The sequence below is a fragment of the Montipora capricornis genome, chromosome 6 (assembly GCF_036669925.1).
Source record: "Montipora capricornis isolate CH-2021 chromosome 6, ASM3666992v2, whole genome shotgun sequence".
Lineage (NCBI taxonomy): Eukaryota > Metazoa > Cnidaria > Anthozoa > Scleractinia > Acroporidae > Montipora > Montipora capricornis.
The window spans coordinates 69,340,274-69,355,273 of record NC_090888.1 but is presented as its reverse complement, the minus strand read 5'-3'; the positions used below and the strand labels follow the sequence as shown (position 1 = coordinate 69,355,273).

The window sequence follows — 15,000 nt, the reverse complement described above, 5'->3', positions numbered from 1 at the left end:
ATAAAGTAATGAAACCCTCCAACGTATGTAACCGTTCTTCGTGTAAGCAGGTTTAGGTGTCGAAATTCACGAAACGTTAATGCGCCATGACGAATCGGAACATCAAGTTGTAGCGAGAAAAAAGTACAGTACCAGCCTTGGCAAAATTCTACTTTCAACTGAAAAACTGATAGCAGCTATTAATGATCTGCCTTTCTTTCAAGGACTATAAAAATAAATTTAAATGATGTATAACGCTCTAAAATACAAACGCGACCATCACCTTTGTCGCAAGTTCAAGGACTTCTCCTTGTTCTGAGGAAACTGCGGAGGCCGCATTTTTTGGAAGATGACTAAGCGAGGATTCGGGTTCACCAGGACGAACATCCATGTTCGATTGAACAAGACTTGATTTCCGTCTGTTTGCATCGTATTCTCTTGCTACATTAACTACAATGTCAGATATTTTCCTGAATCTGCCAGCGTCAAAACTTGGAACAGGAGAGATGGTAGCCTTGTTCCTTACTGTGTTGAGCAAAGCACTCTTTTTCATCGTGTCTGCTTCCGGTTCTTGCTGACTGATTGTTACGTCGTGAACGCCAGTAAAGATACATCTAAAGAAGAAACCCAACTGCTGTCAACCTACAGTGGATTTTATAAAAGTGCACCTAACCACAAGTATTCGTCTTTGCTGAGGTTAATCTATTCAACCATTGCAAAAAGATTCGGCCGTTTTCACTTTGAAACTCTAACTTAAGCGCGCCGTAAATTTAACAAAAAGCACATCGTTTGTCCCAAAGCCAAGCTAGAGTAAGGCAAAGGCCTGTTCCTGAGAAAACGTTATCACCTGCTTTGCATTTCAAGATTCTTTCAAAAGTGAAATACAAAAGAGCTTGTGATGTCAGTCATCTCGGGATAGACCCATGCCGGACAAACCACCGCTAATTTTGCCCATAGAGTGATTACACTCACGTGATCAGTAACCCTGTTTTGTTTTGTTTTTTTTTCACCGAAACAAAAGAAAACGTTTGCATGATAATAGGCAATCCTCCAGGGAGGATTAGTTATCCGTTCAATTGTTTAGGAACCCCTCCACTGTTTACGCCGTGACGTCACGTGAAAACATTCAAAAGAAACTTTGGGGAGTTTTAACAAAGATGACGGGTACGGGTACGGCAACGCCACAAAGCAAGAATATTATTGGTTGAAAAAGGAAAAATGCTTGTGCTGCACGTGCAACACGAATAACCGTGCATTTCTTTGCCGTACTTCACAAAACAACAACGTGAAATCACTAAATTTTAGGTTTTGACGACAACGTGAGCATATAACAATGAAAAAGTCATTTTCAGTTTTGCCTTTATAATCGTTCGTACCCATCCATTTACAGGATAGTCCGTCTGTATTGTACACTGTGAACAAGACGGATTAATCGCGAAATACTTGCGATAGCGTAAAGTTATATATTGGACTAACGTTTTCGTTGCTGTAGCCGTCGTCTTAGCTTAAACTCCCTTTTAAGATCTACGACGGCGACGGCGACCAAAACGTCACCTCTTAGGGCCGATTTACACGGTGCGATTTTTGTCGCATGCGACAAGCTCACGACAGGCCTACGACATGACTTACGATTGCCGCTGCATTTTAAGACATGTTTTAAAATGCTACGACATTTTTCTGACGTACACAACAATCGTAAATCGTGTCGTGGGCCTGTCGTAAGCCGTTGCCGCATGCGAGAAAAATCGTACCGTGTAAATCGGCCCTAAATCTACCTTTGCCCCACTGTAAGGTTTTCGCTATTTTTCCACGTAATTTACATCGTACAATGTTAGCGAAGTACTCTAAAAGTAAATTGGTACGAGTGGTTTCAGAGCATAAATAAAGAATGAAAGATTTTCTGCATGCTCACGTCGTTCGTTAGAAAAACCTTAAATAACAATGACCACAACCAGGTTTCTGAGCCCGCGAGACTGAGCACCCCCAGCAAACCATTGTTTTAACGAAAACCGCTGGTCAGCAACCTGGTTCTGGTCATTGCTGTCTAAGGTCTTCCTTGTCGTTAAAACCTAAAGGTTCAGAAGATTAAACGTCGTTATGAAGAATACCACAAAATATGTGCTACAAATGCGTGCCGCACAAGCAGCACGATTATTTTTCCTCTTTTGAGCCTGGTTTTCAAGAGCGACGCAAGCACAGGCGCAAGCATAAGTAGCTTATGCTAAGCGAAAACCCGAAAACGAACGTCGACATAAGCAGCAATATCAACTACGGCATCCGCCATTTTGTTCAAATGCTCAGACGAGGGGAATCTGGAACGAGTGCTTGAATTGGCCAGACGTAGCGTAGCAAATTTCCTTGTGCTGTGTTTTGTTTTCACACAACACAAGCGAATGTAAGCATGAGAGCAAGCACAAGGAAAAGGAAAAATTTTGATCCTTGCATGCGCGTGTGCTTAAGCTTTCGTCAACCCCGTTTTCATGCTGAAATAGGCAGTCTTACGCTAGCGCTTTGCTTGCGTCGCTACGGTGAAGCTAGGCTTTAACCAATGATATTAATATTGCACAATATTAATCCTTATATTTACTCCTCAGAGCCTCGAAATCATGCCTTTTGCTTAGGACTGAATTTTAATACATCGAAATATTAGTCTATTGCACTCGGAATCATATAATCACCTACACAAACAGCCTGTAAGTTTCTTTCTTGCAACTGATATGGAAACAAGACAATCGGCTATCTGAGTAAGGCAGAACATTACCCGACTTCCATTTTACTTGTTTCAAAATCACTCTTTGCACGACACCATTCGAGTGAAAAATGTACGCCTGTGTTCATGAAAACGTCACAGTCCTCAGCCAAGTCAAGATCTACGATCAGAGGTTCAACTATTTTTGTGAAAACCAAAGATCAGCCTATGATTGAAGTCAATAAGAGGGGCATACGACCTTTATCCCCATACTTACTTGAGGTATGGCTTAACGGAATCGAGACTACGCGGCTGGCTCAGGATGGCCAACAAAACAGCATCATTCACAAAACAAAAGCGAGGGAAAACCTGCAAGAAAACAAAATAACGAGAGTAAGTGGCAATAGGTTTTTGAAGCCCTGGTCGCCTTTTCTTCCTCATTTAAAAAATGGCAAGGCCTGCGTTCAGTTTATCTTTCCACTTAGTGAAGAGATTAACTGAACATGTATATGTAAGACTTTACCTGTTCGCATCCCATTAAAAAAGAAGAACAGTCTTTACTACAGCCCATTTCCGAGTTTGCTTTTCGAACCAAATTAAGTGCAAACCTTTTTATGATGGTTTAAAGTGTTACTCTACTTATCAACTCGATTTCATGAGAAAGGTGTTACTCTGAGACTCCTTTTGAAGGGGAAAGTGAGGTGATTATGTTAACGGCTTCTTTGCATAGATTCAATTTTATCTTTTCTTACCTTTCGTTTTGAGTCCAAGAATCCCACCAGTGACTTGAAGCAAATCTCAAGCTCTTCTCCCAGATGCTTAAGCATTTGACTCTTGGGCACATCACCCCCGACACAGCACTATATGCAAAGAAATAGGCGACAGTGTCAAGACAAGACAGTTTTTAGCGGCTTGCAGAAGACACGACCCGCTCTCACAAAGTGTAATACACCGCATTCAAATAATTAGCTCAGCACCTTTAAACGTGGTGATGTACATGTAATTACTACCAATCTGTATGTAACTTACACTGTAACCTTGATTGCAATTACAACCACTAAAACGTTAACTTAGTCTGTCCTACCCCTTCCGCCTCAATTAAAATTCCTACATGCAGTTCGGGGTTTCAAGACACATGCAGATAACGGGGTGACCACAAAAATATTAAAAACAAAAGATTTCGCACGCAAAAAATAAATAAATAAAATTGTGAATCTCATTTCCTGGGTAAAAGATGAAAATTAAATGCTTTTTAATCCCAACATGGGCATGACTTTTTGTTTCTTAGAACTCCGAAGTGTTTAGTACTTAAAATGATTAAAAATTACTATTGTTGTTATTAGGGTAAAAGTAAAATCATGATCACAACTATGATTTCTCTATGCAGACCAGAGGAGCATTAAGCTGTGCTTGTACCTGCAAAACATTTCGTGTTTCATAGGCTCTCTTCATCATCTTCATATAACTCTTGTCTACTCTGGCGAAACGGTTGTATTCTTGAGGAAGATCCTAAAACAAGGTAGATGTCGTAAAGAATCATGCGACAGTTGACACATTACAGAAACTTGTATGTAAAACTCCGAGCCACAAACGTTGGAATAAGATTTTCCAAAAAAGAAAAAATCCAAAAACGGAGTGGTTATTGAAGATATGAAATAAGACCTTATAGTCGCAATAGTCTGTTATGAGACGTTGTAGCCAGACTTTGCATACACAGCCTAACATCTCCGCATTAATGTACATTGTAATCCCTGAAAACGTGTCTTGTCAGATGGCCTTAGAACAACAATGGTTAGGTATCAGATGGATAGCTATGACTTAATGTAATGGCACCGAACCCAAGTGTTCCATTTCAGGTTTTTACCTTAGCTGTTCCACTGTGACTAAAGACCTCTTCAAGATGCTTCCATAAGTCCTGCACTGTCAACCACTGTGGGGAAAATAAAAATTGACCCCTTGATAACAATTAAAACTATAGAGGTAATGGACTTAAAGAAAAGCATCATTTTCATTGTTATTTATTAGAAATCGGCGAGAAGCTCTAATGTTGACGAGCAGACTGCGTTCATAGATAACACAATATAATAAGCGACAGTATCCTAACGTCTTGCGTGAAGGCTCCCTTTTGCAGGACGAAAACTTCGTGAATTGAACCAAATCTTGGAATGTAATATTGACACTATTAAGTAATTCGACGTGAGCGTGTTAAAGGGACGTTTTATTCTGCTACAGTGTAGCTGACACAATCATCACCTGCCCTGGCTGCAACAGGTCAGTATAGATGTGTAAGTAAGTAATGTCGCGATTGATTGATAGGACAAACATACGTGTCCTATTTACATTTTTGCAGTGGGCTCGGACATCAGCATACTAAGGGCGCCGATGGCAGCCGCTATCAGTCCATTTATGAGCCCACTGAACCCTCCCAACCCATGATGAGTGATGATGTAAGTAAGTGATGAAGATAGGCCACAACACCGGGAACCACCGGGAACCACCGGGAACCACCGGGAACCACGTCCCCTATGTGCCAACATTGGTTTAAACAGGCATCTCTGGACAAGTAGGAAAGCTTTCTTGAAGTCTATTCTCTTAACGGGAACAATGATCACCATTGAAGAACAGATGTGTACTCCCAGTAAGCATAGCAAAATAAAACGTAGTTACTTTTACCCCTACAGAGGGTAAACCTCAACTTACAATGAATTGAATTTTTCTATTTAGTGTGGGGTGTAGGTATAAAATCAATGACCCAAAGAAATTGACTGTAATATGAAATAGTACAGGGTTAGTTCTAACTTTCGCAAAAAATAACCGCTTGGCACCTGTTCCAAGACCTCGCTGATCTCCTTCAATTTGATCGCCCAAGCTGCTGCTTCATCGCGGAGTGGTCCAATGTGGCGTGAGGTCAACATCAAAGCAAGCGTTGCTTGAGCATCTTCCAAGAGATCCAGTAAGTGTTCTGTATTACTGTGACTCAAGCAAACCTGACCTCGGTTCTTGAAATTCTCAAATGTAAGAACCTATAGGATAAGAGAATATTTTTGTAGATGTTTCTATAGAAATCTTGGCTATGGCTCAGTAGAGGAAACAAATGCCTTGGGATTGTTAAGTGCTGTACAATAATTTGGTAAAATTAGTGATAATTAGAAATGCAAGACGCTGCAAATGGCACAGCTCTCGAAACGATCAAGAATCAAGATGAGGTGCGTGGCAAAGCTTTATAACTAACTGAAGAGAATCAGCAGAAATGCTACTGAGGAAGGGGGAAGATAATACAGATGTCACGCAAGAACATAGAGCAGCAGGTAGCCACATGAACAGGAACATTTTAATTTTTACCTGTTACTTTATTGATACTTTATATCATATTTATTGTAAACTAGATATGTTAGATTTGTATTGTAAAGCGCACGCGAGCATCTTTCTATGATTCGCGCACTATAGAAGAATTAAATCATTAATATTATTAGTTATTATTAATTCAACATTGGTTCAAAAGGATGACAAAAATTAACATTGATCGTTATTAATGAACAGAATGCTCAACTGGTGACATATTTTGAATTGTTTCAATGGCAAACCAGTGTTGAATATACATGTAAACAATTGGAACACTTTCAAAATCCTCTCAACATTCTTGAAAACTTCAACGATCTGCACTTTGAATAATTATTAGTACTAGCATAACATCACCTAGCTGCATCACCCAGCTGGAGGTGAAGGTGCCATGCCCAATTCAGCTATACTTCTTCAGTGCCTAAGTAAAAAATAGGACCCTTTTTTACCTGTTCCGTCCACTCCTCTTCTGTGCTTCTCATTTTTGCCTCCAGTTCAAGTTCCCTGCTTGCACATCTGCAGATTTCTTCCACAGCTACCTGATGCCTTCAAATAAAGATTAACAAGGTACATTGCATGTTAGCTGAAAGGCAGGACGAAACAGACTGAACACATACTGCAACCCAAACCCTTATTTGTGAGTGATAAAAGATTAACTTCTCCATACTTCCCCCCCCCCTCCCTAATCCAGCGTTGGTTTAGAAACGGCCAAAGGCTTGCACAGTATTTTTCACCACATTATCAACACTGTTATGGAGAAGAGTGGGGGGGCCACAGACTTTGTTTGTGAGTGTATTTTCCAATTACGCTCGCGCCAGAATTGTTCTCGAGATTGTAGATGTAGACTTAACTACAGTGTAGATTATTTGCTTTGTCACTGCCACTTACTGAAGTAAGCCAATATCCAGAAGATGAACTAGTTTAAAAATGTGTGCTTCAAGCTGGAAGGAAGACCCTGTGACACTCATTACCTGCAGCCAATGGCGATTACGAATTTCCTACGAACACACAAAAATTCAAAAGTATGATTAAAATGGTTTCAAATCAAAGAATTCAAAGCCCATATTTGTCTGTCAAAATGCTGTCCATATGATCTTTTTTATCTTGGTGGTCTTAGATCCCGGCTTTAATATCACTAATATAAACGATACAAAATTGCAAGCGGCAAGCAAAGACAAAAAAATAATTTTAAAACGGCTTCAGAGAAGAAGACACATTAAATTTTGTGAGGGTTAAATAGATGCTGTCGTTCTCTTCAAAAACGCACTAATTTGCAAACATTTGCACTAAATGTCTGTAAATCAATCTTCCTAGAAATATTAGCTATATGCAACATAATATTATGCTCTTTCTACTCATAGCATTTTAAGTCTGCTGGGCAAAGTTCGAGTAACCAATAACATCCGCAAAGATCGTCCACAATACCCTTGAGTTGAGCTTGTGTAGAGTAGGGAATACATCTAAGTAATGTTTGATGGCTTCCCTCATTTCTTTGTAAGCATCCCATTCTTGTATCCTTTGTGGTAAACGAAGGCACTCCTGCCAGTAATGCTCCATCTACACCAAAAGAAAACGTAAAACACATCATCAGAGATTTAGTGCAGTCAGTTACATGTATAAAAGTGAAGTGAAGTGAAGTCTTCATTTTATGAGGGTAGCATATAATAGGCTCATGAACTAGTGGCCCTCAGTCAGACCAGACCACAACACCAGGAGCTCTGTGCCCTGCTCTTTTCGATCAGTGTGTGCAGGATCTTTAATGTTTTTAACAAGGATTGTGAGACAGCGCCTATGGTTTATAGTTCTTATCCATGAACACTTGAAAGTCTAACCATCTGTAGATGTCATTACAAATAAGCAGCACTTTCTTCTCAGTTTTTTAAAGACCCTGAGTGTTGGTCTGGCCGCATTTGAACTCACCACCTCCCGCATGGCAGCGCGGTGCTCAACCAACTGAACCACTGGAGCACTGCAGTTGTAGTTCTTTGCAATCATCTGAGTCACAACCAACCAGTGCGAAGCAAAGGCACTACAGTACATCTGATAATACTTTCAATTGGCAATCTGCCTTTGCTGGCATTCCTGTAGTCACGAATGTTTGCATTGGAATGCAATTTGTGGCATCAAATCAGGAATAGGCCCATGCCTCTCACAAAGAGGGTAATGTTCCAAAATTAATGACTGGCTCCTTTTATAGCAAAGAAATTTGAAAACAAAAAAAAAAAGCTAAATTATGTTGGCAGGCTTCAATCAATCAAACCACTAAAAATTGACATGCTTGATTCCCAAAGAACACATCTTAATTTGCTGACCACACACAAATGATGGCTGGTCTTTCATATCCCGTATCCGAAATAAATTAATGTCCATGAAACAAAAAAACAAAGCGAACATAACCATACCTAATTAACAAGACCTAATTGGAATAACAATGGTTCTTTTGTCCTCTGCCATTTTAGTCTGGTATATGAAAGTCTACCCCAAATGATGGGCCCTAAGTATAAATGTTTTGACTTCTTTCTGCATCTTGTTACATTGGCCACATTTTGACAAAATAAAGAATGCCTAACTTTCTCTTACATTTCTCAAGTGCAACAAGAAGAAGAAGCAAAGCATCTTATGGAAGATCACATTACCTCCTGGTTTGTAACGATCAGGTCCACTTCTGACCACAATGTATCACGAAACCTAAACAAGAAGACTTTCTTCAGCATGAACAACTAACACAATGTTTACTAGTAACTTACATCAACCATAAAATTATAATTATTTCCTGTTTATATGGGCCAATTTTTCAAAATGCAGTTTATAACAACCAGAAATTGAAATAAAGAATTACAATAGCATTAAATTTGAAACTCAAAATCACACAAAGAAAGCCAGTACAAGTACATGTCCAATCAAGAATGGAAGTTGACAACGTTTCATGTTGCAAGTGGAGGTCAGGTTGCACGGGAATCCAAAGACTAGCTAGCCACCATGAAACCCAGCCACAAGCACACACACCTCACACAAGCAGGATGAGGCCGGGGTTCAAAGAAAACCGAGTATAAGTCATACTGAAAGATATAAAGCAATGCTCAAGAATACAATAATAATTAATCATAAATGGTTTGAACCCAGGAGTCATCATAATTAAGTAAAGTACGATCGTTTGAGTGAGTGTAGTCCTGAGACGGATTGAAACACATCAATCATTCTTTAAGTCTTCACAGCCAATTACATCTAGGCTCAACTGACAGTCGACCAATAACATCACGAATAAGCTGACCAATGACATCTACAACCGGAGTTCTTACACTATCTACTGACGTTACACAAATCACTTGACTCTGAAGATTTTTTATTTTATTATTTTTATTTTATTAACTTTGCCAGTCAGGCTGGCAGATCGCCACAACAGCTTGCGCCAATTACTGTGGCCCCTTTTTAACCCTCCCAACCATGAAACACAACAGAAGACAGACCACAACACCGGGAACTACGTGCCTTCCACTTAAGATGACGATGACTTCCACTTAAGGTTGTTGGAACATCAGTCTACATGTATGTCATCTCAAACAGTTCTTCTCAGGACGACACTCACCCAGACGATCGTACTTTACTTAATTATGAAAGCAATAAGAAATAACAACTCCAAATCCTGTAATAAGATACAAAAATTTCCCTCACCTTTGATCAAATGATATAAATTGTTGGAACAATCCATATAGTAGGCCAAGAAGCTCCAGTTCCTTTAAGAAAAAGAAAGACCTTCCTTAGTTTAAAAAGACATGTCCAGCAACTTACAGGGCTATCACAATTAATGGCAAAGCTCCTAGTATTAAAGCTGTCCACGTATGAACAAGCTTTGTGGGTTGTTTGTCTTGTTTTATACTGTCAGTGGTCTGTTTTTTTAATACCTTCTGCAAAACACATACAGCCTGTACAATCTCCAGAGCACAATTCTAATAGTTATTCTGAAGCCAAACTGTTGGCTACAGGGAAATCTGTGGTGTATTTAATAGCTCAATAGCTGGTCAACAGTTGTTACAAATGTAGTGGGCAATCTGAGAGGTGCGGATACAAAATCAACTAAATGTACAAACAATAGACAACAAAATCCATTTTGAACAAAAAATGATGTCTCTACACTATGTCATCTAACATCTGAATGAATGAATAATGAATATGATTATTATAAGTGATTAACCACTCCCCTAGCGACTTTTCAGGGTCAATGTACAACACTTTGTGAGGGATTTTGCCAGACTGCTTTTATGGTGCAAATGAAAGCCGTGCAGTTTGCAATCTTAACTGAATAACAACTTGAAGTAGTTTAAACAGGTGCCCCAAGAACTGAATGAGTGAGAGAGCACCACCCCATGGACTACATCCCTACTCTTCTCAAACAGTGTGTGGGTTCTGTAACGTCCCAGGCAAGTGATTTGAGACTGAGTCTACGATTTGTGGTCCTTATCCAAAAAGGCTATCGAGTCTAACCATTTGCAGATGTGATTACTAAGGCAGCACTTTCTCCTCTATTTTTGACCGTGAGTGTTGGTCTGGCCGGCATCAAGCTCATGACCTCTTGCATGGCAGCCCAATGCTCAACCGGCTGAGCCACCAGTGCCCAACACTCCAACATGCTCAGACTTACAGTATTTCTGGTGGACGATTAACATTGGAGCAAACAATATAAAACCAACCAACCTCTCCTGTTTTATCCAGTTCTAGAAAAGGTGTGGGAACAATACCAAAGAGTAGCTGCACAGAATCCAATGTTTTGCGTTTAGCTTCAAACTGAGTGTAGCGTTGCTGAAAGTCCTGCAGGCGTGCTACAGCTTCTGCTGGTCTTACTCCTGGAACTCCAGGACCTTGTGAATCAAAACTGTTCCTGAACTGAATCACATTCACTACAAATGCCTGCAAATGACATAAAATTATTCATGTAAGACAAGTTTACATTTTAAATTATTTATTGACATAAAAAACAGCCTACCGCTAGACCCGTAATTATATAATTAATTAATCACCATATCACCTTTTTTTTATGATAAGGAAGTTAAACGTATTAACATTCTAATGGAGGTGCCATCTTGCATGATTTTTCGGCAGAAATTGCAGACCCCCTTTCCAATACAAGCCAATCCTAGATAGTGCCACACCCTTAGCACTGAACCGAGCACCGGACACCCTGAGGAGTTAATGGTTAAAATATCTGTAAATGAAAAAAAAAGCTATGGAAACCATCTAATGACATCTCAGTCTCTGATTGAAACACATACCGGTAATTCCACTAACTCACAACTAAGTCAAATGCAGTCTATACCACATAGTTCTCTTAACCCTACCTTAACTTCCTTGTCTAATTCCTGTTCAAACATCCCACGCTTTTGAACTAAGAGCTCATCTCTAACCTATAGTATGGGGGAAAAAATGAGGCACACTGTAGAACTTACACAAAGAGGGATGGGTAAAATCTACTGACACCTTGGCCGACCCACTACCGACGCGTTGGTCGAAACACTACCGACACGTTGGTCGAAATACTTACTAAATGAGGGGTGTTTAAGGCATGTGTGGATCCTTTGCCAGTCATCTAGTAATACAGACATGGGAGTGTGAAAGTTTATGAATCTTATGCAATTAACTTGTGATCAATCCATTTCCAATGTTCTATAAGATGTTCTTTGTCTTTTGTTGAAATCCTAATTTCATGCCGAATTGGAGGAATCTTAATTAAGCAAGTTCTAATGCTATTTGTATTTTGCTATCACTAAGGATTGTAAGGGAATCCAAGGTAAAGGAGATGATCGATAAAACACTTCCTTTTAAGGTAACATGTCAACATCGATAAATTATTTTCCAGTTGACTCACTTTTTCAGCAAGTGCCATCAATTTTACCCACTCATCCCTCAGATTGTCAACCTCTTCTACTTCCCTTCGAGGCAAACACAACTTGTACTCTCTAAAAAGTATGAAATAAAAAACAATATGCACATTAGTGCTACATGTATGAGTTACTAAAAATAATAACAGATGATTTGGTTTAAGTTTCTTTGAAATGGGAAAGGGGATGAGAAAATCATTAAAATACGCATATGCACTACAATTATGCACTAGACTTATGATTCCAACTTCACTGGTCTGACATAATTATTCACATAGGTTATTGCAAGTTTTATCTGCGTGTTGCATTTGTGTGATGTTAATCTGGCCCGGGTGGCTCAAATACCATGGAAACCTATAGGTTTAGTTAGGAAGGAAATTTATTTTCATTAGAATTTGAAAAAAAGTAAGTTGACTTGAGATCCTGAAGGCTTCCTTCAAGAACTTATGTTGGTGTTAATTTTGGATCAACATGAATAATTTTGAATACCCATTGCCTGCTACCATCTAATTTACAGGTCATGGTATCAATTTGCACCTTGCAATTGGTCAGCGCTTTTCTTTGTCCTTGGTGGGATCAAATGTTCCCCAGTACGGTCCCAAGCGAATGAGGTTATTAATTTTTTTATAATATGACATTGTTTCTTTGATCGATCTGACACTTCTCTGCTTGCATGGTGAATGTTCATAATCTTAGTCAGCAAACTTAGAATGGTAACCTTTTGGGAGGTAGAAAAGCTGGTACTGTAGGGTGTCATTTTCTTAAGGCCTGTATGAGTGACTATTAAAATTAATCTTCCTTTTAAAAATAATAGTATCTCAGTGTCAGCACCTTAACTTTGCATATATGTTTTCCACAGGTAGATAGACATCATCGATTGTGTTTTCCATGTCACCTAGTTCTTGAAGAAGTTGAAAGGCACTGTTGAGGTCATCTAAAGTGATGACTGTCTGCGACAATTGTTCATAGATGCTATTCCTGTGAGTAACTATCTTGTCCAATTCAATCTATATACAAACAATCATGCAAACAACAGGGTGAAATCAGTAATAATTATTATTTTTAGCAAATGAACTTAAATCACAGGCTGGTACAGACATCTGATATGGACTGAGGTTGTATGATTTCAGGGGTCAAAATACATGTACATGTAACATATGTACAGTGATTCAGGTTTGAGCTCCAGTTGAGTCAGTCGTACTGGGAAGAATGGTTAATTACTTGATTACATTGAATTGAGTTGTGGCAATAACGAGCAAAGAAATCTGACAGAGTCAGTGTGTACTGTCCGTAGAAAGGTTCTATTTGATTCCCACACCTTTTGTGCAACATGGCCTTAAGAGTAATAGGTTACCTTAGCTTCTTCATGTAGTTGAGTGGAATATCGCATCTTCCAAGCCACTGAAAACCCATGGAGGGAGTCCTTGATAGGTGAGGTGTTCAAACACACAGAACCAACAGTCAGTCTATTGGGGATCTCAAGCACATCTTGCTCAATTGACTGCAGCCTCTCAACTTCGAGCTTAAACATGGTTGTCCCAGGATCACTGTCAACAAAAGACTGATAGAGAGCATGCATGTCGTCCTTCCACAAGAAGTCATATCGGCGAAACTTGAACAGCTGCCTTTCAACTGTGTGTTGGAGGCCTGTTGAAGCAGAAAACCATTAGTAAAAATAGCTTTAGTTGTGTATCTTGCATGTAGCCTTCAGTCTCCAATTATTATTAACCTGTTGGTTTTTTCTTTGATATGAAGGACCTTAATACTAATAATTATTATTGTTTATAATAACATGCAGTAGGACATGATTTGAAGAACTGACCAAATGGATCTGACAAACACAGTAACTGGACATTTGAATCATTCTTGAAATAGCAGAGAGAGAAAAAGTGCAAATTTTGTGACAACATCTGCAAAAGTTCAGAATTTCAAATTGTAGAGTTTTCTAGAAAGTACTATTGCCCAAAGAGGGCACGTCACACTGTTAAATTGGTTCTCTACAGACTGAGTCACTTTGTAGGATTCAAATGACCTGTGTGTTTTTCGTATTCCTTGCCACATTTTCTCCCACTCAGCAGAATTTAAGGTTTTCCCACCTCAGTTTTTAACTTCAGTTTTTTAAGTCACATGAAAGGAGAAGTATTTTCATGGTCAAACTAAGCATTATTATTTTTATTCTCGCTCAGAAGATCAGTCAGTCTCGTTCGGAAGAAACAGGCTGTTGTAAGTTCGGTTTTTACTCACTACTTTCGTATTATAATGATGATCATGATTTCTTTTGCTTAAAACCAATGTCATTACTCTTTTATTTTCTAGTCAAACCATCTTATCTCATCATATCAGTCATTTTCACCAGGGCCCGGTTCCTCGAAAGCCGATGAACTTAATCCAGGATTAGCGTACACTTTTGTTTCACGTTTTCAACTTTTTGGTGAAAGTTTCTTTTGCTTATTTTTGTTTTTCAAGATTGACGTCTTCTCATGTAAAGTTCTGCCGAAAATCTACGTTGAACAGCATTTGGGAGTAGAGAAATAAACTGCTTGGTTAATTTTTAATCTTAGATTAGCGTTAATCGGCTTTTGAGGAACTGGGCCTAATTCTTCAATGGTTTTTGACAAGAGCAAAACCTTTTGAGATGCGTTCCAGCAATTCAAATGTTTGTGACAGTAACACACAGTAATTGGCAGAAGCTGTTGCAAAAACCATGCCTACAAAAATCAATTAAAAGTAAGATACTCTACTTGTAATTGAGGTGGAGAGTTCTGCCAATAAGATGCTGACTTGCTGATCTTGAGTAACAGAGCGGTGGAAGGACTCATTTACATCAGCTGCCCACCACATAATTGTCTTTGAGATATCAACCAAGTGTACAGCAACCCGTTGAACTCCATCTTGTATGGTTTGAAGAGAGGGTTTGATTACAATGTCTGGGATATTGAATTGAACATCCACTTCAAATTGAAGCAATCCTTCTAAATTGCTGGTATTCCAGTCTGAAAACTGGGAGCTTAAAGAGTCTAAAAGATCACCAAAGTCAGATCCTTCCTCTGAAAATGCATCCAAAGATGATCTAGCAATATGTAAGAAAATAAAACTGGTTGCTACCTAGCCTTCATTGCC

General features: G+C 39.1%; 1 protein-coding gene across 1 annotated transcript in view; it reads right to left on the bottom strand.

Annotated features, from left to right (window-relative positions):
- The window catches only part of LOC138053023 (dynein axonemal heavy chain 8-like), a 117,765-nt gene that overhangs the window by 85,107 nt on the left and 17,658 nt on the right, over positions 1 to 15,000 (bottom strand). Inside the window, exons 14-30 of the mRNA XM_068899693.1 lie at positions 14,622 to 14,950; positions 13,235 to 13,527; positions 12,712 to 12,887; positions 11,868 to 11,958; positions 11,341 to 11,406; positions 10,700 to 10,912; positions 9,680 to 9,741; positions 8,644 to 8,695; positions 7,433 to 7,564; positions 6,896 to 7,005; positions 6,457 to 6,553; positions 5,494 to 5,691; positions 4,533 to 4,598; positions 4,085 to 4,177; positions 3,421 to 3,528; positions 2,946 to 3,037; positions 263 to 593 (exon numbers count right to left, since the gene is read on the bottom strand). Of these exons, the coding sequence (XP_068755794.1) occupies positions 263 to 593; positions 2,946 to 3,037; positions 3,421 to 3,528; positions 4,085 to 4,177; positions 4,533 to 4,598; positions 5,494 to 5,691; positions 6,457 to 6,553; positions 6,896 to 7,005; positions 7,433 to 7,564; positions 8,644 to 8,695; positions 9,680 to 9,741; positions 10,700 to 10,912; positions 11,341 to 11,406; positions 11,868 to 11,958; positions 12,712 to 12,887; positions 13,235 to 13,527; positions 14,622 to 14,950 (2,509 nt within the window). The remainder of the gene's footprint in view (positions 1 to 262; positions 594 to 2,945; positions 3,038 to 3,420; positions 3,529 to 4,084; positions 4,178 to 4,532; positions 4,599 to 5,493; positions 5,692 to 6,456; positions 6,554 to 6,895; positions 7,006 to 7,432; positions 7,565 to 8,643; positions 8,696 to 9,679; positions 9,742 to 10,699; positions 10,913 to 11,340; positions 11,407 to 11,867; positions 11,959 to 12,711; positions 12,888 to 13,234; positions 13,528 to 14,621; positions 14,951 to 15,000) is intronic.